This window comes from Rhamphochromis sp. 'chilingali' (genome assembly GCF_963969265.1).
Source record: "Rhamphochromis sp. 'chilingali' genome assembly, chromosome: 21".
NCBI lineage: Eukaryota > Metazoa > Chordata > Actinopteri > Cichliformes > Cichlidae > Rhamphochromis > Rhamphochromis sp. 'chilingali'.
In genome coordinates, this window is record NC_137949.1 from 19912058 (window position 1) to 19939050 (window position 26993).

The following is a 26993-nucleotide window of genomic DNA, read 5'->3' on the forward strand; positions in this document are numbered from 1 at the left end:
TCTAATGGGCCTACATGAAGCACATTTATTACCCCAGTACATTTTTTCTTGACTTTAGTCATTTTGAACCTGCCACACATGTATCCCTTCCAGAGATGGGCAGTAACGAGTTACTGTAATCTGATTACTTTTTTCAAGTAACGAGTAAAGTAAGGGATTACTATTGCAAAAACGGTAATTAGATTACCGTTACTTTCCCGTAGGAACGCTGCGTTACTGCATTACTAAAACCCTGATTTTCTTGCAAGTGTAAAACTTCTTTTTACAGTGAAAAAAACCACCTAAACTTCCAAGCAAGCACCGGGAGTGCGCTACCACGTAATGGGAAACTCACGGATTCTTCCACTGACCGCTGCGGCTCACCTGCACCGGGGCAAACCTCTGCCTACGCCACTCCTGCTTTACAGGTGAAAATAGAGCAACAGGACCGCTAGTCTTTGATGTTATTTATTTTCTGCTGTGTTTTACTTGCATCTATTTGAAAGACTGAGTGTAAACACAAAAAAATAAAAAATAAATTATGTGCTGGAATGTGCAGAAAATAGGTTTAAATGTTAAACAAATTTCTTCCAGTCAGAGAATGGTGCATATAATTTAATTTTTGCTTGATGCATAAAGTTAAAAGATTAAAACTAATAAAACAAGTTTTAAAAAAAGACTTTTCCATTTGATTACCTTTTGTATGATGGATTATGCAGAAAAAGTGGGCTGAAAGATCTATTGCTTTATTACCTATTCAGGTTGTAAATCGTGTTTTTAAAAAGTAACTAAGTAATTAATTACTTTTGAAAATAAGTAATCAGTAAAGTAACGGGAATACTTTTGGGGGGAAGTAATCAGTAATTAGTTACTGATTACTTTTTTCAAGTAACTTGACCAACACTGATCCCTTCATCTAGATTCAAGACTTTGAAGACATGCTCTCTACTTTTAAGATTACGCTTAAATCTTTCCTTTCTGATAAAGCTTATAGTTAGGGCTGGTTCAGCCTGAACATCTCGCCATTAAAGGCTCGGGCTTGTGGAGGGGCTTCCTAAATGCACCGAGCATTTCTTCCCCAGGTGTTTATACACCACTGCAGCATGTCATTAATGTTAATTTTCATGCCACAGTCGATTTTTGTCTCATCTCTCTGTGTGTGCCCTTTTTCTCTTTCCTTTCTGCCCCAGACAGTTGCAGCAGATGGCTTCCCCCTCCCTGAGCCTGGTTCTGCTCAACGTTTCTTCCCATTAGAAGTTTCTAAACTGTAAGGAGTTTTTTTTTCAATCTCAAAAATTACTTAGATAATACCCCATGAGCCAGCACTGATAGTTTGAGTTTTCCACTCAGAGATTCTACGTTAAGACATAAAGTGCCTTAAAGTGACCGTTGTTTCATAAATGAAATGCCAAATAAATATCCATAGAAAAAAAAATAATAATTAAACAGCACCAATTGTTAATGCTCAAATCTTTATTATAAGCAAATGCAAGTCATTTTGGATCAAAAGTGAAAACTGCTCTAGGAATCAAACCATCTTTAAGGATTGTCAAAAAACAAAAATATGACTCTGTACGCGTTTCTAGAGACTTGACCTGGTAAAGAATATTATAACCTGTTATAACAATAAATCCAAACAAATCTAAAAGCTATAAAAGCTAAGACTAAATCCCTTTTATTTATACATTCATCTTGATGATTTGGTTGTAGAGATTTATTCCAAGTCTGCATTACTGTTCTTTTAATCAGAGTACAAATGCTAAGCAGCTGCAAATCTGCCAGCCAATGCAGTTTGCAAAACTATCTGTTCAAATGTTTAGAAACCATGAAAATAAATAAACAAACCAGTTTTAATCTATGTAAACACTTTATTGGGACAAATATAAAAATAAAAAATGTAATAAGACAAATTGTTACTTCATATTGAAACAACGTATCAGACACATTTTGGCTCCCCAGAGCTGGAAGAAACAAAGAAAGATTTTTTTTAGTGCTGTCATTAATTCTCCATTTCTGGAAATTTACTTTTGATAGATAATTCATCTGTGAGTTGCTATTAATAATACATAAAAAAAAAGAAGCATTTATCAAAAAGAGACCTTTATGTATTAAACGTACCGCTTGCCGTATCACTTGACAGCTTTTAAGCCTCGTCAATCTCGTCCTTGGCACTGGTTTCATCCTTGTATACTGAAAAAAAAAAAAAAAAAAGTCAAGATAAACTAAACTAGCAAAGGACCTTTCAGTCATTTCAGTAACACTAACTAGCAGTCTACTAACCTGATTCCACACTTTCTGCCAAGGCACCATCTCTGGCCACTCCTTTCCAGTATTTGTGCATTTGTTTGTTCACATTCACTCCCTCACACTCAATTTTAACGTGATACTGAGGAACAGTGATGTCCGAGTGGTCTCCGATGCTGATTACTGTCAGTCTGAGTGGTTTATTAATCACAAGGTTGAAAAAGTCATCATAAACTGTGTCATCCCAAGACTCCTCAGACTCCTTAAATCCATTTAAGCAGCACAAAAAGGCCTGAGGAGCCTTCTCCAACAGAGTCTGAGGCAGTGATCTTATATCACCGATGTCAACTTGAGACTCATTTCCATAGTCAATGAACACAACATGCAGTGAAGTTTCAGCGTTCTCAATAACCTGGGCTCTGTACCATTGGTTGTCATCGGAATACAGAGCGAGGCATGGACTGCCTGGACCAGGAGTCTCAGGGAACAGTTTCTGCTGTGCCTCTCCTGCTTCCTGAGCAAGCTGCGACACTTTGCAGAGGTCCTCTGTGTTGGCATATTGACACCAGAAGAAATGTGGTCCCACAATACAAGATGCATATACCATCTCTGTATCGTTGGGGGAAAGTCGCGGCTCTTTGTACATGCATTTAAAAACATTTTCTTCTGCAACGCAAATTTGTTTCACATCAGGTTCAGTCTGACCACCCTGTGGGAGGTTTTCTGTTTGATGGCTTTCAGCATCAACACATTCTTCTGTAACCGGATTCCAGTATTTCTGCATTAGTGTGTTCACAGCCACTCCTTCACACTCAATTTCAACATGATACTGAGGAACACCAACCTCTGAGTGGTTTCCTATGCTGATTACTCTGAGATTAAGTGGTTTATTAATCAAAAGAGTGTAAAAGTCATCGTAAACTGAGTCATTCCAGGAGCCCTCGGACTCCTTAAATCCATTTAAGCAGCACAAAAAGGCCTGAGGAGCCTTTTCCAGCAGAGGCTGGGATAATGATCTGATGTTCCTGATGTCAATCTCGGACTCGCTTCCATAGTCAATGAACAAAACATGCAGTGTGCTGTCCGCTTTCTCAATTACTTGGGCTCTGTACCATTGGTTGTCACTGGAATATAGAGCGAGGCATGGACTCCCTGGATGGGGAGTCTCATGGAGCATCGTGTCCTTCTGTGCCTCTCCTGCTTCCTGAACAAGCTGTGACACTTCACGGAGACCTTCTGTGTTGGCATACTGGCACCAGAAGTAAAAGGGATCCCCAATGCAAGAAGCATATACAGTCTCTGCATCGATTTGGGAAAGCTGTGGCTCTTTGTACATGCAAAGATTGTCATTTCCTTTGGGAGCATCAAAATGAGTTGTGTTGTTCTCAGTTTGAATGCCTTGGGAGAAACTTTCTGCTTGATCAGTCTGGTTCTCTGAATTTTCTCCTGACAGTGATTTCCTGTTTTCCTTCACTAAGCTACTGATGAACATCTTAACACATTCAATATTCACTGCATATTGAGGAACCGCCATCTCTGAATACTTTTCCTTATTAATGACTGTCAATTTGAGCGGCTTATCAACCACAAGATTGTAGAAGTCATCATACACGTCATCGTCCCAGGAGCCTTCACACTCAAAGCCATCTAGAAAGCAAAGAAATGCCTGAGGAGGAATCTCCAGCAGATGCTGGGGTATTGACCTCACATCTTTAATGCTAACTTCAGACTCATTTCCATAGTCAATAAATAGAACATCGAGAGTACTGTTAGTCTTTTGAATTACTTGAGCTCTGTACCACTGGTTGTCACTGGAAAAGAGAGCAAGGCATGGACTTCCAGGCACCAGTACCTCAGGAAAAACTGCGTCTTGAATTTGCCCAGTTTCCTGAGCAAGCTTTGATATCATGTTGAGATCTTCAGTGTTGTACTGACACCAGAAATAATGTGGTCCAACAATGCAGGAAGCGTACACGTCCTCAATCCGTTTTTGAGAAATATTTGGCCAATTGTACATGCAGATGGTCAAGTTTTTCTCAAGGCAAGAATTGGAGTGCTGTGTGTCTGAGTCACTGTGGCAAATCTGAGCAGAAGTCTCTGCCACAGTTTTGTCTTCAAGAGTGACAAGCATTATGGGTTTTGTTCCTTCATCCAAAACCGTTGCATGCTCAATCCGTGGTGAAGCGACATTAGCTGTGGTTTTTGAACTCCTCTTTAAATCATCTGCAGCAGACATCCTATCGTTACCATGGACTCCATTTTGTCCTGCTGTCTCCACCAATACTGATTCTTGTGCTGAACAGCCTTTGTTCAAGCTGTTAAAGTGGTGCTGGTCAGTCTGCTGATTGACATCGGTCATTTTGTTTTGTTTAGTTTTAGCCATCCTCTCTCTGACTTTCATATTCACACTCACTGAGCCATCATACAGTTCAACAATTAGCTTTCCATTTTCCACTTTTGCCACGGAAATGGTGAAACTACGGCCAACAGCACGATCTGCAAACCACTGGTTGACCTCCTGGGGTAATTCTGCAGGGACATCAAACAGTCCGAGGGGAATAGCTTGCACTGGACATGACCTGGCCACGCTCGCTTCAGTGGGAAAGGGACAGATATCAGTTTCACTGACTACAAGAGTATCCCCATAGTCCACAAAGTGCACTTTGTGCTTTGGAGTTATTTCTACTACTTGACCTCTGTTCCACTCATTATCAGTGTACCTTGCAAAGCACAAGCTACTGAGTCCAAGAGTCTGATCTGAGCGCTGTGGCTCACTAAGGAGTTGTGCAACACTTTCCATCAATTTGTCAAACAATTTAGCATTCCTGTCCAGTTGGCAGTAGAAGTGATTGACAGTCTCTGAAGACGTTATCCACACATTTTCTTTACCACCCACCTCAATATTATATGTGGAGTAATTGTACACATCAGATGTGACTTGTGGAGGAGATTGCAGATGTGCCTCAGACTGTGCACATTTCTTATCCAGAAGCTCGCGTGCACTACCAGATGCAGTCTGAATGTCTACCATATTAAGCAGCAGACCTTCTTCATCAGATTCCACTGCCTTTACAACGCATTTCAAACTACTGTCTGTCGACGCACTTAAATCCACAAACTTGTGAAACTCTGCTAAGGCATCGCTATTCCAAGTAGTGGTAACGGGATAAGTAGGACTCTTCAGACTGAATAAGCAACATGGGAAAGCCTGAGTACTTAGCCGCAAGAAAGCTGGATCAATGGGGTGCACATCTTGCAGAGGGACCTTTTGAATTTGACCATAGTCTATAAATCTCACGTCTACAACAGGTGAATTGCTATTAGCAACGATCCTTGCTCTGTACCACATGTTATCATCTGGATTACGGGCAACGCAGATGGACTGAATAAGTGGCTGAGAGCGGGCGGATGAATAGTGATTTTGCAGATCTTGCATAAGGCATCTGAGGGAGTCGTCATCTTCTGTTATTTGACACCAGAACTTCTGTAGGCTTTCAATGCAAGACACCTTTACAGTGACACTACTTCCTACAGTGAATGCACTGTCATGACAAGCACTTTGCAACTCAGAGCAGAAACTTGATGCAGTATTCCCATTGCAATCTACTGCAGGTTCAGAGCTTGCTTTCATATAAATGTCACCGTTACAAGAAGGAGATGCACACTCTTGTCCACCATTGACCGTTTTGTTTTTGGAGCTTGGCGCAGTTCCCTCCGGTATACCATCAGGAATGACATGGACTTTGTTCTGTAAATTCATGCATTGTTCATCTTCAAGTAAACTGAGAATGGATGAGTTAAGAGATTCATTCTGGACAATTAAATCCTGCTCAAGCTTAGAGAGGGGAATAAAGTCTGCCTTCTCCAGAAAAGAACTGTTGACACAGGTAGCATTAGCTGCATAGAGTGTAACATTATAGACATCTTGAGTCGCATCATAGTGGTCAAACGTCACCACCACAGTCTTGTTCAGCAGGAGTGATTTCAACAAATCTGTCTGCACTGCAGTCCACTCTCTGCCATTTTCTTTTATTCCATTTAGAGAACAACGATATGTGATAACTGGCATTCTCAGGAATTTGCCAGCCAGTGGCCTGATGTCTTCAACAGGCACCAAGTCATTTTTTCCTTCATCCACATGAAAAACTTTTACAGCACCATCACAGGTCTCAATGTTTTGCTTTAGTAATGAGCGGTACCATCTGCCATCTGTCCCTTTAGCAGCACATGGATCCCCACAGCTCTGCGGAAGTTCCTCTCCAAAACTAGAGCTCTCTTCATAGTGTTGATGGATCTGTTCAGACAATATCTTCACTGCTTTTGAAAGAATAACAAGCTGGCAAAAAACATTTTCTGGATCAATTACCTCAGTCACATAAACTGTTTCCAAAATGTCAGTAAGCAGCTCTGGGTAAAAGTATTGGTTATGTTTAGCAAATTGGCTGCTAACATTCAGGCTCTGTTCCTGTGTTACATCAAAGGCCTCAGAAGACTCATCATTGGGCAAATTTAGACATTTCAGTACAATATTTTTAAATTCCTCCACTGGGATCTTCTTTGCAACTCTAGACTTGCACATGTGCTTCGAAACAACTGGTATGTCAAGGAGAATTGTCCTATCCGGCATCAGTACATATTGAACGAGTCCCCTAAACTTCTTCCCAGGCAGAGACATCAAAAACTTTGTAGCTCTATGAGGGAAATTTTTCTCAAGGGACAAGATATTTGCAAGTATGCAACATTCGATTTCAGGAGGCAGGAGAAAGCTGTCATTTTGAGCCCATGCTAAAACTGCACTTGTGGCAATGTGGGGCTGCCCCTGATCAATTAGAAAAAGACTGTATGTTTGACTTTCAATCAATACGATCCGAGCTCTGTGCCAGGTTTCGTTGATGCAGACCAGACAGAGATCCCCTGGTTTCCCTTCTAATCCAGAAAACTTCCTGTGAGGAGTCTGAATTTCCTCTCTCATCTGCTCGTAAATGTGTTTCTTCTCATCATCCATGTTTACCCATAATTCCACAAGACCACAGTTGGGTTTCAGGTTCACCCTGGTGATGAGAACAGAGATTTCTGTTCCTGGTGCTGGAAGCCCGGGAATTGAACACATCGTGAAGCTTAGACATCAAATATATCTGCAAAATAGTAAAGACAAATGTGTTACGACTTAAGAAAAAAAAAAAAAAAACTTCAGTCCATTATTTTTTTTAAAGGCACTTAAATTGTACTAAACTGTAGTGTGGCCTAGGTTACTACCACTCTGCATTTAATGATAGCAGCCCCTCCCCGAGCCTGGTTATGGTGGAAGGTTCTTCTTCCCATTGTTGCCAAGTGCTTGTTCACAGGCAGTCATCTGATTGTTGGGGTTTTCTCTGTATTATTGTAGGATCTTAAACTTCCAATATAAATAACTGAAAAGGCGATGCTATTGTGAGTTCAACAGCATACAGATTTGAATTATATTCAGTTTTATACAAATAAGACTGAACTGACTTCACAACTGCTGCAACGCCATGTACTGTGGGATCGATATAGTTCCTTATTTTTAAAATGCAACTTTTACATTTTGATGATGGTGCATGCATTTTTGTGTTATAGTCATCTATGTCAGAACTGTTAGCAGAGAAACAAAGTAACACTTTGCATAATTTCCATGAGATAGCAATTTTTGTTATTTTCTAACCATTAACCAACCAAAACGTATATAATCTGAACTGACTTTGCAGTAATTTCTAATGTAACTGGAAAAGTTGTTAAACACACCAGATGATTATTTGGCCACATGTGCATTCAACTATTTTACTTATGCATTTATCTCATTGCTTATTCTTATAAGAAGAGGATTATTATTCAGGTCTGTATGTCTTGGGCTGCAGAGGAGTCTCAGGTTTCTTAAAAACATTCACTTGTTGGACTGTTTAACCGCTCACTTAACTGACAACAGCAGATGAACAAAAACAAATATGATGATAGAGAGAAACAAATTTGTGCCATTTAAACCACTCAAAAAAAAAAAAAATGCAGCAGCTGTTTGAGTTCTTTTTGACCTACTGTGATCTACTAACAACTAATGTGCAATTTAATCTAACTTCAATCAGGCCACAGAATTGCAGTGAGACTGGTGGTGTTCATTTACAAAACAAACAAGCTATATGGTAAATGGCCTGTATTTATATAGAGCTTTACTTAGTCCCTAAGGACCCCAAAGTGCTTTAAACAACCAGTCATCCACCCATTCGCACACACATTCACACACTGGTGATGGCAAGCTACATTGTAGCCACAGCCACCCTGGGGCGCACTGACAGAGGTGAGGCTGCCGAACACTGGCGCCACCAGTCATACACAGGACTTAATGACCCATCTCATTATTAGCACATTAAAAACTACACATAAAGACAGCTCAGGCAGCCTGATGAGGAGAGACACAATCAGGATCAGGTGAGAAAGCAGATCATTTAAATTTCACAACACTGGCATTCGGTGCCATCTACTGTCCATCTGCAGAACATGCCAACATTTTTAAAAGATATAACTTTAAGTTTATTCAGGTGAAAGATGTCTATCCAGGTATGCTTTTCCTGCACTGGCACTGTGTTTGGGGTCATTGTCATGCTTAAAAATAAAGCTGCTGCCAATCAGACGCAGATGGTGTTGTATTGTGGATCAAAATCTGATGCTAAGAGACCACCAGCACCACTGGCTGAAATGCAGCTTTAACATGTTTTACAGATGGCTGTAGACACTCACTGTTGTACCTCTCTCTCTGGACCTCCTTTGTACAACCACTGGAACCAAAAATGTCAAACTTGGATTCCTCACTCTTTTCTTAAAGCTTAGATGTGTAACCTTCACTGTTTGTCTGCTGTTGATAGTTTTAGGCCTGAAACGTTTTTGGCCACCACAAACATCTTTTAACAAATACTGCAGACTTTGCATAGATATGCTAAGTTTTCGGGGAATAGGTCTTTGGGAATCACCTTGTTGGTGCAAAAATAAACAGTCTACTAGCCTCAAGTGCCTAAAGATACAATTCAGTATTGGTTATTTACTAAGCTGTCTATGATGTGTCACCAACACTGATTCAAAGCTTGAGTTACGGGACTATTTTTAATGCTTGAATGACTCATAGATCAAGAAAAAAAGAAAAGAAAACATGAGGTGACCAAAGAAAACGTTTGAAAAATCTTCAGAAAGTCTGAAGATAAATTGCTCAGGTCTGTTTTTTTTTTCCTGGCGTATTGCAAGCAAAATAAAATTAAGGGTAGTTTAAGACTTTTGTCACCAAAAGTGCCCGTCGCTTCACAGTTTAGTTTGCGTTCTTTTTCACATGTGTTACACGGATCTTCAACTTAATTTTTTTTTCTCACCACGTCTGCTGCAGGCAACACGTCTCATCTTGTTCCTGTCGTTAAACTGAACTGGGATCCGGTAGGAGGAGGACATGGGGGCGTGCACTCACGCCTTTTAAAGGCTTCGATGAGCCATGACACAAAATCCTCCCGGAGATCAATGTGTTTGCATTTTTGTTGTTGTTTTCTTTTCGTTTTTTTAATAAAATAAAATAAAATATAGAGTCTAACTCCACATGCAGCACCATTTAAAGCCCCGGTCCCTCCCTCCACTTCCTCTCTCACTCCCCCGGCTTTTCTATTTTCAGCCAAAACAAAAACAAAACGGGAAAAACTGTTACATTTGTTTTGAACGCGCGCGCGCGCGCGCGCACACACACACGGCCACGCACGCACACAGGTGGGTGCCGAGCAATGATGCCGAGCCAATCACGCTGCACGCTTCGTGTTCCGTGTTTAGAACCGAAATCACACCCACAACTGTCACGGCAGCGGCTCGTTTTCCACGCAGTCACACCGTACGACCAGGAAGTCGTAAAGCGACGCACACTCTTCCCGTGATCATAATATTTTTGAAGGCTTCCCACGAGATCGAGCGATGGTAGGCGACTTCTAACAAGGTGCTATATTGTTCGTGATCCACGAGAGCTGAGCTCTAGCGGAGGTCTGCAGGGGGGTTGTGAGACAAAGAGCTGGACTTTGGTGTGCACTTTTGGAAACTGTTTTCTCACTGAGCTCAGAGGCTCTTACATGTTGGTGCAGCTGGCATAGCAGATCCAGCTCATTGTGACCTATAGATGCAGCGTAGCTCGGCTTGCTGGTGCCTGTAGTTATGTAGAGTTGCATGTGGAAGCAAAACGCTTAGCTACATGTTGCACTGCTGATCATCTATTTGTATCGCCGCTGAATCTGCTAGTTTAGGTGGCGGCTTCCTGACTTCAAGTCAAAATGCATATTTCTTTATTTTTACATGCTGACTCTATGAGAAATTAGTTTTCACCACTGTGTAAGCTTCCCTATACATTTTTGGTGCCGTCTCCAAACTGCTGCATGTCTCGCTGACATATTTACACTTCTGATTGCAAATTTAAACAAGGAACTACTACTAATACTGATGGCTTATTTAGGGCTTTTGCAGGTGGACACACTTATTAATAGAAGCATTCAAATCTGCCCAGTTTAATAGATTAAGACTGAACGAGAAAAGTTGTTCTGGTTGTGCATTAGTAGAATTAAAAACTTATCAGTTTGCAAAATGAGTGAAAGTTTCATTTAAGCTGACAGTGCTGAGCTATAGGGGGAGTTAAAAAATAATGGTATCTCATTTGCTTTGTCATGTTAACTCTGTTGACAGTGACTTGTTCCAAAATGAGTAAGAGAAAAGGCAAAGTGATCACTGAAGCAACAACTTTCAAGAGCCGCAAAGTCGCAGCTGCGAGTATCGAAAATACGCCAGATGATGCAAACCCAAGTCATCAGGGGATCTGTTCCAAGGCCTTCGCTCAGTTTTCTACAGTGAGTATTTCGCCCCAACATTAAAACCCACACAAAGTTTTGTCTTTGCTCCTCCCGGCTCGTTAAAGGTTAAATATCGTTTTCTGCTTGTGTTCTTAGGGTGACATTGGACTCATTGAAAGCATCACTGTGAAGAATTTCATGTGCCATCATTCTTTTGGTCCGTTCCAGTTTGGGCCAAACGTGAATTTCATAGTTGGCCACAATGGAAGTAAGAGCTTTCCCTTCACTTGATTGTACCTGGATGTTGTCATGTCTGACATGTGATTTTAATTGGGTATAGCTTTCTTTTCCCTATAGAAACACTTGCTGGCCACTTTATTAGCTACAGCATGCTAGTTTGGGGTTGGACCTTCTCTCACCTTTGGTCCATGTTGACATGATAGCACAGTTGCTGCAGGTCCATGATATGAATCTCTCATTACACCACATTCCAAAGGTGCTTTTGGATTGTACAAGCTATTTGAGTACCTCGAACTCACCGTCATGTTCAAGAAACCCAACTGAGAGGATTTGGGATTTTTGTCATCCTGTGTTATCTTGCTGGAAGCAGCTTTTTGAAGATGAGTACACTGTGGTCATACAAGGATCGGCATGGTTAGCGACAAAACTCGGGTTGCCTGAGGTGTTTAAACAATGCTCAGTTAAGCAAAGTGTGCCAAAAAAAGTAGTCCCCACAACATTACACCACCAAGAGCCTGAATTCAAATTTTGATGCTACCATCCAGCCTTGGTTTCCTGTTCTCAGCTGACCCAGTCTGGTCTTCTGCTACTGTAAGTTACAAGACTTGCTATGCTCTGCATTTAGAGATGAGTTTCTGCACGCCGTGGTTGTAACAAGTGGTTATTTGAGTTATTGTTGCCTTAAGCAGTGCAGTTATTCTTCTCTGACCTCTGACATCAACGCGAGAACTGCCGCTCGCTCGATATTTCTCTAGTAAACTCTAGAGATGATTGTGTGGGGAAAGTCCCAGTAGATGAACAGCTTCTCAAATACTCACATCAACAACCACGTTACATTCATGTTGCACTTAAATCACCTTTCTTCCCCACTCTGATGCTTGGTTTGAAATTCAGCAGATCATCTCGACCATCTCTGCATTGCGTTAATGATGAACAGTCGTACTTAAATCGAGAGTTTGTTTTTAAAATGATATAACAGACTTCTAATATATCAGGAAGGAATGGCATCTTTAGACTTCAGGCCTAAATCCAGAACAAAACCTTGTCACCCTTTGTGGATCAACAATACAGAGTGAATGAACAACACCCAATTTTGTTATCTACAGAAGAACATTTGATCCATCCCTCTCCAGCTTTGTTATTTTGTCACTTAACGCCACACAAACTCCCCTGTAAAACATTTTAAACATTTAGATTTCTTTCACTGGAAAAAATACTTTGCAGGATTCACAAGATTATCATTTATTGCTCACTTGGCTGAATCATTTTAGGTGAAGTATCAGCTTATGTAAGGAACTGTTTAATGCTGAGCTCACTGAAAATTTGTTTATTCAAAGATGGCTCCCTGATTTCTTTTTTTTTCTTTTTTTTCAGTTGATGCATCATTTACAATCATTTGCATAGTTTTCTAGCACTGCCGAGCACCGCATGTCTGTAAGATGCTTTACATGCACCGATTTAATTTGTTGTCTTGTAACTGCTTTATCCCTCAGGTGGAAAAAGCGCTATCCTGACCGCTTTGATTGTAGGCCTCGGGGGAAAGGCCACTGTGACGAACAGAGGAATGTCACTGAAAGACTTTGTGAAGACCAATGAAAAGTAAGTAATAGATCCTAATATCGTCCCTCAGTAATAAATTGTGTGTCTTTATTTTAGTGTTAAAAATGCTTCAGATTTCTTTACTAGCACGTCACTAAAACAATGTTAAAAATACACTCTGGTTTCTAGTACTGCAGATATAACAGTAAAGCTGAGAAACAGAGGGCCAGATGCTTACAAAAAGGATGTTTACGGCGACAGTATCACCATTGAACATCGGCTCTCGAGTGATGGATGCCGGACCTGCAGGCTGAAAAGCAAATCAGGTGACTTTCCACAGATGCTGTGACTGGAAAACTTTCTGTGAGTCGGTCCAAGTCTTGTGAAACCTTCTGGAAATCTTAGATTAACCAGACACAGTTGGGAGTGGAGACCAAACACTTCAGCCACACTGTCACCTCCTAATGCTGTATACATTCTTTACTCTCAGTCTGGAATTTTCTCTATAAACTTGTATATATTTTATTTGCATGGCACTGCTTTCAGCCGCTGGTTTTCCTATGTTGTAAATGTCATTTTATAAATAAAAGGAACTTAAATTGCATGTGCCAGTATGCATGTTCACTCTTGTACCTGACCATTTTCAGAAGAATGTTCTTCTGTATGTTAAGCCACTAACATTATTATAACACTATTATTACATTCTCACACAAAATCACAGAATTTATTCACATTTCTTCTGTTGAATCTACCCAAAAATTTACCAAAGTAACCAAGTTTAACAGGCATAAATTAGTATTTATGCACCAACAAGATTCACAAAGAGCTATTAGCTAAAAACCTGTCACAGTGAAGTGAGTGTAGACAGTGAGTGTCTACAGCCTGGAAAACACACTGGAGGCTCCGTCGTGTTTTGGGCTAGATATCGGCCAGTGGTGTAGGAGATCTTGTCCAAATTTAAGGAATTATGAACACAGTACAGTACCATCTTATTATTTTCCAATGAGTGGCATGTAACCTCTTTTAAAGGGCAACAGAGGTTCAAACCACTTTACTTGCATTTTATCTCTTTTAGGACATCTCGTCTCAAACAAAAAGGAGGAATTAACGGGCATTTTGGACCACTTTAACATCCAGGTACTTGCTACTTTTTAAATTTTTTTCCTGTAGATGCCCCGAGGTTGTACTGCTTCCTGCACAATCATACACATTAAAGGACTTAACAGGATATTTGCTTGTGTATTCCAGCTGGATAACCCAGTATCCATTCTCAGCCAAGAAATGAGCAAGCAGTTCCTGCATTCAAAAAGTGAAACAGACAAGTATAAGGTAGCGTAACGCCACGTTCGCTAAAAGCGTTAAGATTTAAAGGTTACACCTGCAATGAAGCTCACTTTGATAAGTGCTTTCTTTTCTGCTTTTTTTCGTTTGTAGTTCTTCATGAAAGCAACTCTGCTCGAGCAGATGAAGAGAGATTACATCCACATTAAACACACTAAAATGGTCACGCGGGAGCAGGTTGAGAGGCAAGAGGAGGTACGGCATTCCTCACACAAACCGCTGAACGTTGATGTTGCACATCAAGCGAGATTATAAAGCAAATACACGTTGGAGAAATGTTATTTACATTGTTTATTTTTGGTTAAACACTGACAGTTTTAAAAGCATCTACTTCTTTGGGGTTTCTCTTGATTTTCTGCCTTTTATTTGGGAACCCTAATTGTATCCAGTTGCAGCTTATATGTTTATCTATGAGTAGCGTTTGATTTTTACATAAATCAAACATATTTTAAAATGCTTTTGTGTCCAGTGTCTCAAGGACCTGAAGCAAGAGTTCCTGCAGAAGAAGGAACGATATGAAAATGTTGCATCCTTCAGTGACATGAAGGTTGTTTTAGAGAATCTGAAGAAGGCGATGGTATGGTGTTTGGTAAGACTTGATCTTGAGGCTTGAACGCAACATTTGCTGGTTGGATAGAGCTTGCAATTTTTAATAAATGTGTTGTTTTTTTTAACTCTTTCAGGTGAGTGAGAAGGAGCAGCTCTTAAAGCAGTTGAAGGAAGACATTGAAAAGGAAGAAAATAATTACAAACCCAAGGATAACCTTCAGCTCTGTCAGGTGAGTCACAAGTGTTTCTTTTCTGTTAAATATACAACCCTATTTATAAATGTCAGACCACTTCAGACCTTCATCTCTGCATAAACTCAAAGTCCTTCCTTCACATAATGCATGGTTGTGTTTACAGTAGATATCCTGAGGTTGTGGGGTGGAGTGGCTCTATCCTGCTGGTAATTATTTTCAGGCATTGTCTTTAAAAACCTGTTTCTGTCTCTCTCATCTTCAGACGAAGATCATACAGCTAGAGAAGAAGCTTCAATGCATCAAAAGCAAAATTGACACTCTGAGAGAAGAGCAAGAGTCTCTATCAGAGGACAATGTTAAGTTGAAAGAAGAAATGAAGATCATTAGCAAAGCACACAAGGACCAGGAGGTAGTCGCTGACAAACGGCGCTGTGTTAATCTGCACATTTATTTATTTACTGTATGCATAGAGAAATATTTGAAGTCATGTTAATGTCACAATCTTTTCCAATAGGTCGTTTATTTTCGAGCTCTAAACAAGCTGAAACAGTCGGAACAAGAGCAAAACCTTCTCCAGGAGAAGCTTAACAAGGCAAAAGCAAGGTAGGGGAGTAAGAGTTCATGTTAATACAGCTGATGTATTTGTTTTCAATATTTTTTTTTTTACTCTGTTTCAGTAAGAGTCTGAACAGTGAGGGAGACTCGGAATACACGAAACGGCAGAAGAGTTTAAGTAATCTGAAAGAGCAGCTTGCAGAGCTCGAGAATAAGTGCACGCACCTGAATCAAGACATCAAGAACAAACATCAGGCGCTTCTCAAAGGGAAGGAAGAACTGGACAAGCTGAGGTATAACAAAGTAAATCAGCTCTGGTGTAAACATATTGTCAGGGAAGTGAAAGTTTATGATCTTGCTCTCTTTGTATTTACCAGACTGGAGGAAAGGAACGTACAGGCTTCATATGAGTCCAAACTAAAGAGGAAGAATCAGCTGCTCGCCAGTCGATCGAACAAACTAAAGCGCTTTGGAGACCAGGTGCCTGACATGATGAGTGCAATTAGCGAGGCTTATGCCACGGGACGCTTCCTCAAGAGACCTGTTGGTCCAATAGGTAACACTCATTTTTAGGTTTTTGTTTTTTTTTTGGATAAAAATATTTTCAGACTTGTTTTTTTTTACTTTTCAGTTCAATACGATCTGCTTGTTAACGTTCTTGATGAGAAGATTGATAAAACTCTAATGTTTGCATACTAAATTAAAAACAAGCGCCAATAACCAGTTTGACTAGAACAGAGACTGAAAACTGGAAACAGGAAGAAGTGAGTCATCTGTCAGCTATCACATCTAAAGCTCTCTGATCAAGAAAACGTGCCCTGTTAGCGTCATTGCCTCACAGCAACGAGGTCCTGCATTCCTTAGACAACTTGTAGCGAGGTAGAGCCATTCACTAGTAGTCATAATACAGTGCAGGGGTCGTTTTTCTGTGCTTGAAAGCATGACTGAAGAAAAGTCATGGATAGTGTGCTCGATTATCTCTGTATGGCAAGTCACAAGCACACAACAGTGGCAGTACAGATAACAAGTTGGAAACTCTGACTTCAGACTTTAAATGGAGCACATCACAAAGACAGGGAGTTGCCCCACATGGTTTAAGAAGCATCTTATTTTCCTTGACATCAAATGTGAAACGAGTCCTGCTTCTCTCTTCTTCACAAGTGTTGACATTTTGTTGCTTTTTCATGAGAAACTGAGAGCGCGAGAACTTGTATGTTTCCCCTGGGCAGATCAAATCTGACCTAACTGCACAAGGAGATTACTTCTGATTGGATCACTCCCCAACTTGTCCCACCTTTCTGAACAACTTAGTTTGTTCTGATTGATCCGTCCATTTTCATCTCATTTTATTGGCGGACAAAAGCGTCAATACATTTCATCATAGTTTTTCACTATCGTGCATTGGTTTTTGTCATGTTTTCATCTTGACGCTAACTAAGCTAACGAGTTTCTAGCTGCAGCTGCGTATTTACTGTACAGACATATGTCTAATGTTCTTTTCTTTCACGCAAAAAAGCAAACGCTGTACCTTTTTTTTATTTTTTTTTATAAACATCTTTAACATTTAAATAATTCAAAGCTTTCTACTTTTGATATATTGAAGCTGACAGTCTGTGTTTATTCCCAGGGGCATGTATCAGTTTAAAGGATCCCTCGTTAGCTGTGGCTGTGGAGTGCTGTCTGCGGAGCTTCGTGAAGGCGTTCTGTTGCGACAACTACAAAGACGAGGCGGTCCTCCAGGAGCTGATGACTCGCTTTTATCCAAAGGGCAACAGGCCACAGATTATCGTCAGCCCCTTCTCTGATAAACCGTACAACATTCATGGAAGGTCGGCATTATGTGAGATTTTCTTTTCTTTTTCTTATTACGTTTTTCTGAAACTTTTGTTTTTTTTTAAGCATGTTTTGTTTTCACTCTGTGCTGTTTCACAGGAAAGCATATCATCCGGAGTACCCATCGGTAATGGACATAATCACAGCAACAAGCCCAGTGATTATCAACTGTCTGATTGATATGCGAGGGATAGAATCAATCCTTATAATCAAAGTAAGTGTCTTACTAAGACCTGCTTATGCCTGGATATTGCCTAGAGTGGTGCTTTAGGATTGATGTTGCATTTTGTTGTTGTTGTTTGATCTCAGGAAAAAGATAAAGCGAGGAGGGTCATGCAGCACTGCCGTCCACCTAAAAACTGCCGTGAAGCCTTCACTGTTGAGGGGGATCAGGTGTATCCAAACCGTTATTACACGTCTGATTTCAGCATGGCAAGATATCTCGGTGGGGACATTGAGACTGAAATAAGGTAACCACTGGAAACTATTCAAGGTTTGAGTGACTGTCTTTCACATTTACACCCAGTTGAATGCTCAAACTGGATCTTTATGTCACATGGAAATGACAGCAGTATAAATTGTGCCTGAGTACAGTCCCCCCCCCCCCCCCCCCAAAAAAAAAAAAAAACAAACAAACAAAAACAAACCCAATTTCATGTGACTTCATAGATGTGGTATGTTATGTTTGTGGTATCCTGTCTGTTCCAGTATGCTGGACTCAGACCTGGAGAATTACCAGGCTCAGCTGTCCAGGTTTCAGCTCCAAGTAAACTCTGTCACCGAAGACATTGTGAATATGGAGAGCAATCTTAACAACACCATCCTGACCATGAAGACAACACTGGTCAGTAAAAAGATACACCTGAAGCTGTTTGGGTTTCCTTTCATTTTCTGCATTTGCAGTCTGTCTCCTCTTTTTGTGGTTTCTGGCTTCCAATTAAAGCAGAAAGCTAAAGAGCTGACAAGTGAATTCAGTGTTTGGGCTGAATATGTTGATTACTGATTTTCTGGAGTCAAATGTGAACCAAAGCATATTTTTAAAGGGGTTATATGCTAAAAAAAAAGTAGTTTCTTAGTGTTCCAGCCTCAGTAGCTTTGACACAGTAACATCTGCTGTAATATTTACACCTCTGATGAAATCTCACAAGTGTTAGCTTTATTTTGATGCCAGGATTGTTTACACAGAGTTTGTAATTGCTGAGAAATACAATATTCAGTTTGGGCATGTCATTTTCGAGCAAGAAGCTCAGAAAGCCCCTGGAGGCATGAACAGGTAAAAAGATTGTGGCTATTTACTCCCCTCACTAAAAATCAAGTTAGCATCCCTTTCAGTTTTACAGTGATTTACTAATGTACCTTGCTAACCAAGATAGTTGCTCAGTGTTAGCATTGAGCGTGTTTAGTATAAAAAAAACAAAACCTCAAGATGGTGACAACAGAAAAACCAGTCTTGCAAACAGTAATCCATAAGTTACTATGTATCCATCTTTTATGTAAAGTCTATGTTCCAGTTGCTGTTTAATGCTGGCAAATCAGTGCTGAAAGATGTGATTAATGTGATTTTTAATTAACATTAGATAACATTTATTTTCTCTTCGTTGCAGGCTTCTGTGAATCATGTCAAAGCAGCAATAACTGATCTCGTGACTGCTAGTGAGGAGCAAATTAATGACATCAGCTCACTGGTGATACTTCAGTTTTTATTTTTATCTGTTGCGTAATAAACTAAATGCTGCCATGAATTATGCAGGTTAAGTGTTTCTGAATGTTTTAAACTGTGCAGGAAGAAGTTGCCCAAGAGAATCAGCAGAAAATCGAGGCAGAGAAGCAAAGTGTTCAAGAAGCAAAGGCAGAACTCGACAAGCAGCGAAAAATGGCCGAAGACTCAGATTCCAAGTACTCATCTGTCAGAGACCGGATTGATCAGATTCTAGAGGAAATAGAGCCCCTTAAGGTGCAGTAGAGGTTTTACAGTTTCAGGTCTACAACTTGTTGTTTTGTGCAGGTTTCCAAACCTTTGTGCTCTTGATCTACAGGATGAACAGCTGAAACTGGAGACGGAGTGTGCCAAGCATGAACGAAACCTGAAAATCTTAGAAAACAAAGTGAAGGCTCATGACGACAACATTGAAGGCATGAAAAATGAACTTGCCCAAAGAGAAGAGGAGCTACAGGTAGGAAGTTGTTTTTTTTTTCAGCATGATACGGTGTAGTTAAGCTGTAGTTTAGCTATTCACGCCAGCCGGTATTCGGTGAATTCAATCAAAGAAAGTAAGCAGAAGTCTCGTGATGTTACGACAGGAATACGTGGCAAAGGCTATAGAGATCAGTCCGGAACGGCAGCACGTGGTCGGCAACACCAAGAGCATCGACACAGAAATCACTCGACTGAATAAGAAGATCAAAGTGTATGAAAGCGACCACGGCGAGCAGCAGCAGGTGGTCAGGTGAGAAACTGAAGGCTTTCAGCAACAGAGGCAGAAATTATTTTAACAGTTAAAACTCAAATATTTATTGAGCTAATTCATCAATCATGTTAGTGCATGTGTAAACTGTATGTATAAAACTGGTGGAATGTAGGTAATCTAATCAGGTACTGTACCTGTGTACAGACTTAAGGTACTTATAATATATATTAATCCCAGTTTCCCCCTAGACCTAAACTGGCACCCCACTCAGCCAAGGATTTTCACCTGAGCTGACTTGTTTTATTAGCTAACCTAAATAGACTCTTAGGCATGGTTAAAGTAGACCAGAACCATCCAGAACGATGGTCCAGGAACTTTAATTGAGCCAGCATATCCTCTCAGCACCACCTTTTTTCCTTCTCATCGGTGTGATGCCTTCATGCTGCAGATGTCAATAAAGTTGTTGTTACTGCAATTGAGTATTTAGCTGCCTGCTCTGTCTGTGCTTACTTGTATTTGTTCAGGATATAAACAGAGTAGCATTTATCGCTGTTGACATTCAAATGTTTCAAACAGCACGAGAAATAAAGACGCTGCGTCTCCCAGGGAGAAAAGAAACATTCACGTGTGAAAATTTTACTGAATAGAAATGAGAGATGATGAAAGATGTAAGGAAGACGCAAGATTAATTACGTTTAATACATCATTTCAGGTTAGTTTGCAGCAGTGTGGTGAAGTTTACAGTAAAGCAGCAATGTTGGAGCAGTGCACAGCAGCCTGTGTTGTTCATGGTCAATGTCCGGTTACATCCAGAGTAGCAGACATCAAATTTAAGCTGCTCTGTTATCTTGTTGAATTCAGATAAATCCAAAAAGAGCAGCAATGGCACATGTTAGCTGATCACAGCCGTATGCAAAGAAAACAAATCTATTGGAGCTCAAAGTACAAGTTTTTATCTTATTTTTAAGCGTTTTTTCTTCGCAGTGCTACACCTGACAAATCCACTTTAACCCCTTTTTACACATAAAACAACAGCTGAAAACAACCCAGACGTATGAAACAGGCAACTGTTATGATTTGCTATTGTTTTCCTTGCCCTTATGCTTCTGCTAATCAAAGATGACTATCATAGATTGCTACATATGAGTCGGGTTGTTGAAGTAAACAATAGACTCCTCGGTCGCCTGCATGCGCTCTCGACCTCCGGTGTTAAAGACCGTAGGCGCACCACCACAGACGCATCGACGAAATAACTCTGCATTAATCGGGTGCAACGTTACATTGAATAATTATTGTTATCTAATAATTGTTGTCACCACACTTAAAGGTGGTGTCTTACTTTAGATCGAACAGTGTTTTTGTATTCACTATCTTGCCTTTATTTACATATTTATAGAGGGTGCAGTGTTAGAAGCACTTCTGAATGTGTCATGGGTGTTAATTGTTTTATTGACACCTATGACAAGTGGAACGCTATTGGCATCGAAAACCTAGACCTGGTGGAACTTAGCTGTTGTACTGGATAAAGGAATATATTGGTTTTTTGTAATCAAAATCAACCTTATCATATAGATAATATTTTAGAAAGCTCTGTCTCAACCGGCTGCAACAGTTAAATCCTTCTCAGACACTTATGCATCAGTAAAAATATTAATTTAATTATGTATAGTAGTATTACCCTTATAGGACTCATTAGCAAAGTTGATGTGCAGAGCTGTAGCAACTATAGAGATATAAACTTCAAGTAGGAGTAACGGATGGATTCAAGGTGGGGGTTGACAGATGAGACCGGGCAGAAGTCTCTGTGGACTATGATGATAGCAGATGACACTGATCTATAGAGTAAGGAGCAGGAGGAAGAGATCCTGGAAAAGTGGAGGTGTGCTCTGGAGAGAAGAGGAATGGAAGTAAGGAAGCAAGACAGAATACATGTGTGTGTGTGTGTGAATGAAATGGTGATGACGCTGGGAGTAAAGGTAGTGAAGGTGGATCTGTTTAAATACCTCGAGATCATCCAAAGCAATGTTTAGTGCACAAACAAGGTAAAGAGGAAAGTGCAGACACAGTGGAGTGGGTGGAGATGAGTGTCAGGGGTGATTTGTGACAGAAGGATGGCAGCAATGGTGAAAGGGAGTGTTTACAGGAGGCCTGCGATCTAGTTTGGAGGGGGTTGCACTATTCAAATGACGGGCGGCAGAGCTGAAAGATGTTAAGATCTTTAATGGGAGCGATCAGGAAAGTTGGAGAGGCAAAGCTGACATGTTTTGGACATTTAAAATTGAAGTGTTTAAAGGTAGAATTTACTCACACAGCAAACATGACTCATACAGATTTAAAAGCTAACTTAGTTTGCTGTAGACCAACTGTATTTTTTCAAAAACTTATTTACTTAAAGGCTTCTTCAAAGACATCTTCCATCTTTATTCTAACCTATCATTTTCCCTGGATTTCATCTCCCAAGAAATAAAAAAGGTGCTCCTGCTCACTAAGTTTCAGCTCATCTCCTTCGGACTGTCTCTTCCCCTGTACGGATTAATCAGATCTGCCTGCTGGCCATCACTAAATCATCTCCTGCCCTCATTTTACATGTGCACACTGAAAGCTGAATTGAGAAGAATTTAGGCTATGCCAATTTCTTCCCTCTGACCTCATTAGGGAGTACGCCGAGGCCCTCGCTCTCTACAGAGAGAAAACCAACCAAGTAAGAGATTTGCGGAGGTTCATCGATCGTCTGGATAACATCATGTCAGACAGGCAGAACAGATACAAAATAATGCGTAGGTAAGTAACGATCTTGCACGGTAGAAAAATATAATATAAGGATTCATTGACGTGGGAAAAATTGTACTTTTGGCTAAAACTTTTCTTCTTCTCTTTTTCCTGAAGGTCCCTGTCTGTCAGATGTAAGTTATACTTCAATAACTTCCTAATAAAGATGAACTGCTGTGGATCTATGATTTTTGACCACAACAACGAGACGCTCTCTATCATGGTACGTGCTTATCTCTCTAGTTTGCCAGAAAAGTTTGTTACATTACAGCAAACCAGGAGCACAGTTAATATAAGTAACACTCAAGTTTGTTGGCACTGAAGGTAAAGCCTCCAGGCAGGGAGGAGGATGGTGTGAGTGACATGAGGTCGCTGTCCGGTGGTGAGCGCTCCTTCTCCACTGTTTGTTTCATGCTCTCACTGTGGGAGATCACCGAGTCACCCTTCAGATGCCTCGACGAGTTTGACGTCTACATGGTGAGTGCACAGAAAACACATTAGTCGCACGTAACCAGTAGAAAATGCTTACGGGATTTGGCTTTTACTCACTTGAGTTAACAGTTCCCTTTCTTTTGCTGCGGCAGGATATGCACAATCGAAGAATCTGTCTGGATCTGCTTCTGGAGTTGTCAGAGCGGCAGCATCTTCGACAATTTATCTTCATTACACCTCTGAACACCAGGTAATGTATTTGTGTGATGTTAGCCTTGATATCCTTTGACGTTTTCTCTGTGGAGGCTGATGTGCGCAAGCAGACCAATTGTAGATTTTTGTTGTTGTTATTGTTCCTGAAATCATTTTATGTCAGTTTGTCAGGTAAGTATTTTTGATTTCACTGTTTTTCAAGATCCTATATTCTTCTTTTTAAACCTCCCGCTATCCATCTTTACCTTTTAATCTCTAAAAATGACCTGTGCTGTGTGAAAAATGATTGACAACTGATCAAAAGGTTCGTATTTTTCAGCAATCTACCCAAGTCGGACCTCATCAAAATCCACCAGCTGCGGGCTCCAGAAAGACACCGGGGTCAAACAGAAGATGAAGATGTTTAAACTGAGCTTCAGTGACATCAGTGGATGAATGTTAATGGGCATTACTGTATACAGTTAGAAAAAAACATTTATGAACCCTTTTGAATTACCAGGATGTCTTCATTTAATTGCTCTAAATGTGGTGTGAGCTTCACCTAAGTCCCCAGTGGTATGCTGGCTAGAGTAAACAGGCTATCTCAAGAGCTGTTTACTTTAGCCGGAAAGAGTACGTGTGCTTTTGAATTTATTTTGTGACTTGTAGATCCTCCTCGGGTAGCAACAACTCCCATCAGACACTTCCTGTAGCTGGTCTTGAAACTTGTAGAGTGATGAGGCATTTTGGACCCCTGCTTCCTACAAAATAGTTTCAGTGCATTAACATTTATGGATAAGGCGCAACATCTCACTTGGATTAAGACAGAGACTCTGCCTTTATCATTACAAAACCCAGTTTTCTTTATCAGCTGTTCTGTTGTTGGCTTGCTTAGAAGTGCTTGATACGGCGCCAGGCTCTGAGGTATCAAAGCAACATCAGTCCATGGTTTTAAAATTAGATCAATAGCAACATATGATATATTACACCGTGCCATTATTCATTTAAGAAAAATGCAGCGCCCGCAGGTCGGCCGCTACATTTCAACCGCAAGACCTACGTGCGCCTGCTCGCCTAATAGCTGAAGCAGCACCCTTCAGGTCTGGACTTTGACTGAGTCATTGCAACACCTTGATATTTTTTTTCTTTTTCAGCCATCTGGTGTAGATTTGCTGCTGTGCTTGGGATCATTGTCCTATTTTATGGCCCAGTTTAGGCCAAGCTGTCGGACAGATGCCCTCACATTTGACTCTAGAATACTTTGGAATACAGAGGAGTTTGTGGTCGACGCTGTGGCTGCAAAGCAAGCCCAGGTTATCACCCCTCCGCCACCATGTTTGACATTGTGCTGATATACTGTGTTTGCTTTACACTAAACGTGGCGCAATGCATTATGGGCAGACATCTCCGTTTTCGTCTTTCAAAGGCATTTCGTCAGATCCATCTTTTTGAACCCAAGCCGTACTGCCATGTTGTTTATAGAGAGAAAGGCTTTCTCCTGGCAACAATTTGAAACAAACCATACTTGTTCAGGCTTTTTCTAATTGTGCTGTCATGAACTTTAACTTTTAACACGCTAACTGAAGCCCGTAGAGTCTGAGATGTAGCTCCTTTTTACACTTGCTCTGAGCAACGCTCAACGCTCTGGCTCCGGGGTGAATTAAGCACCTTGATCAACCGTTGTTGCGATTTGGCACTACATAAATAAAATTGAATTGAATTTGCTGGGAAGTCCACTACTAGCAAGACTAAGCACTGTGTAAAATGTTTTCCACATTAATCTTTGTCGTTACAGCACGGTGTCCTTCAAGTTGTTTGGAAATGGCCTCGTAACCTTTTCCAGGTGACCAGCAACAACCGCTTTTCTAAGACAGCTGCTGATATCTGTGCTCGTTGGCATTGTTTTAACTGCTCCAGACCTCCAAACTAATAAAACGTCTGCTTTTATAGAGGTGCTCACAATTGCTGATGATCATTTAGTCAAGTGCATTTGATTAGCAGCACCTGGCTCGTACCCACCCCCTGAATTCCATTGGAAACATTAAGGGTGTACTTAGATTGCGTTTTGGTTTAATTATTAATGGCAAAGTGTAATATGTCATGTTTTGTAGGTCAGATTAGGTTGTATTTACCTGATTTTAAAGACTTGCTAAAGCCACAACTACTTTGTGTCCTGATAATAAAACCTTAAAACTGACAGACAAACATCCAGGTGATCGTTTGCAAGCTTGAAATGTACCAGAGTATGTTTGTGTGGAGTGTTTTTTGTTTCTTTTGTTGCACTGATCTCCATGAAGGCTCACACAAACCAATCTTTCTTGAGATTCTTCTTTCTTTTCTTTCATTTCTATGAACAATCTGTAATTTTTACAGCTGTGTCCAAGCAGCTGTTGTTGCTCATGTGAAGGCTCGTTTTTAGCCTACGAGCGCTTTGAGCGATTGCTCAGTGTGTTCACTAAAGGCTGTTTTTATAATTAGTTTTGTGTTTCTCTATTATCGTTACTTAGATGAAGATCACGCCACGTTTTTAACGAGGACTAAATGAAGCCGTAGTTGCAGCTGTATGTCAGTATTACTGTGTGTTTTCGGAGAACTTTTTATTTTATGTAATGTTTTTATCATTTTATGGCAAATGAATGCAGGCTTTTAAAACAACACAGGAGGTTGTGTGCCAAAAATCATGCACTGTACAAAGTTAATGTTTTGTCCATAATAGATAAGATGTCTGAGTGTAATTTTAATGTTTTAATGAAACACCGAGTGGCTGATGATGATTTCCTCTGTTCATTATTTGACTTTACATACACGTTCTCAGATTTAGTCATTAACGTGAAAAATTTCACAGATCTACCAGAAGTGTCCTGCACTATTAACGTTTTCTAGCAGCTTTTATTCCAGTTTTCAAGAGCTAATGCCTGTGTTCAAGCTGCCACGTAAAGATGGAATCCAGCCACGGTATCTTCTTTAAAATTGTCATCAACATCTGGCAGGGCTGCATCCGGTCGCTGTTCTTCTTTCAGGTTGCCCTTGATTACATCATGTGGCAAGCAGTAACACACATCAGAGGTGGCATCCGCTGGAGTGATGGGCAAACACAACATCACAGATGATTACAGTGTAGTTGAAACACAGCGGCTTAGATAGAAGAAAAACCCAAGAAAGTCAGCGCTGGGGAGAAACCGTTCAGGTCTAATGCTTGTGCACAAATGTTTAGACATCAAAGAAGACTAAAAATACATGAAAGAGATGAGCCCCTCTTGTCCACTTGGATTCTTTATGAGGGAAATGTTTTGATCCCGTCCAGTGAAAGACCTTAGACAGTCAAAGGAGCTTGCAAAGAAAAGCGTCTGGACTTCTTTAAGTTGCTTGAAGACATTTCACCTCTCATCCGAGAAGCTTCTTCAGTTCTAAGGTCAAATGGTGGGGAGTCCCAGATTTAAAACCTAGTGGGAGTAACCCCCCACAGAGGGACAAAAGGACCCCTTGATGATCCTCTAATCGCCTGAGCCAAGGTGTGAAACTGGGTGTGGGTCCCAATCAGCCAGAGTTTCGCATGGGCTCATTGTGAAACCTGGCCCCACCCTATCATGTGATTTCCTGAGGTCAGATGGCCCAGGATGTGAGTGGGCGTTAAGGCGTCTGGGGAGGGAACTCAAAACTTGATTATAGATGGCAGACAGTTGGTGTCGTAAACCACCGCCTCTGTTCAAAGATGGTCGCTCACAGTGGACATAGATGGCTTCTTTCACTCCTCTTTCAAACCATCTGTCCTCTCTGTCCAAAATGTGAACATTGGCATCCTCGAAAGAGTGTCCTTTATCCTTAAGATGCAGATGGACTGCTGAGTCTTGTCCCGTGGAGGTGACTCTTCTGTGTTGTGCCATGCGCTTGTGAAGTGGCTGTTTGGT

At 40.7% G+C, this 26993-nt stretch overlaps 2 protein-coding genes across 5 annotated transcripts; one reads left to right on the forward strand and one right to left on the reverse strand.

The window, feature by feature from the left end:
• The first annotated feature begins 1226 nt into the window (after nt 1-1226).
• smc6 (structural maintenance of chromosomes 6) lies at nt 1227-26347 on the forward strand. Of its 4 annotated transcripts, none has more exons than XM_080870378.1 (27): nt 1227-1246; nt 10930-11090; nt 11190-11301; nt 12767-12872; nt 13002-13138; nt 13888-13949; nt 14061-14141; nt 14247-14348; nt 14623-14742; nt 14837-14932; nt 15159-15305; nt 15411-15499; nt 15574-15744; nt 15829-16007; nt 17079-17280; nt 17384-17498; nt 17594-17754; nt 17993-18128; nt 18889-18969; nt 19068-19238; nt 19321-19458; nt 19586-19731; nt 22348-22473; nt 22579-22684; nt 22786-22938; nt 23046-23143; nt 23426-26347. In XM_080870378.1, the coding sequence occupies exons 2-27, from the start codon at nt 10944-10946 to the stop codon at nt 23511-23513; spliced, it is 3270 nt and encodes a 1089-aa protein (XP_080726504.1). In that variant the 5' UTR covers nt 1227-1246; nt 10930-10943; the 3' UTR covers nt 23514-26347. The 4 variants fall into 4 exon arrangements, with proteins under 4 accessions (XP_080726504.1, XP_080726501.1, XP_080726503.1 ...); XM_080870375.1 differs by lacking the exon at nt 1227-1246 and adding an exon at nt 10019-10176 and having other exon boundaries at nt 23426-26345; XM_080870377.1 differs by lacking the exon at nt 1227-1246 and adding an exon at nt 10082-10195.
• tdrd6b (tudor domain containing 6b) lies at nt 1785-9645 on the reverse strand. The gene is made up of 4 exons (XM_080870258.1): nt 9594-9645; nt 2260-7358; nt 2098-2169; nt 1785-1940 (listed from the first exon to the last, which is right to left on the reverse strand). Exons 2-3 carry the CDS (start codon nt 7331-7333, stop codon nt 2123-2125), a joined length of 5121 nt encoding a protein of 1706 aa, XP_080726384.1. The 5' UTR covers nt 7334-7358; nt 9594-9645; the 3' UTR covers nt 1785-1940; nt 2098-2122.
• Nucleotides 26348-26993: the final 646 nt, after the last annotated feature.

Bases quoted from the DNA above. Each gene is read 5' to 3' on its own strand.
- tdrd6b (XM_080870258.1), bottom strand. From the start codon at position 7,333: ATGTGTTCAATTCCCGGGCTTCCAGCACCAGGAACAGAAATCTCTGTT. The intron at 2,170-2,259 runs GTTAGTAGACTG...TTTTTTTTTCAG, and splicing joins GGCAGAAAGTGTGGAATCAG to TATACAAGGATGAAACCAGT.
- smc6 (XM_080870378.1), top strand. From the start codon at position 10,944: ATGAGTAAGAGAAAAGGCAAAGTGATCACTGAAGCAACAACTTTCAAG. The intron at 19,732-22,347 runs GTGAGAAACTGA...TGACCTCATTAG, and splicing joins GAGCAGCAGCAGGTGGTCAG to GGAGTACGCCGAGGCCCTCG. The intron at 22,939-23,045 runs GTGAGTGCACAG...TTGCTGCGGCAG, and splicing joins ACGAGTTTGACGTCTACATG to GATATGCACAATCGAAGAAT.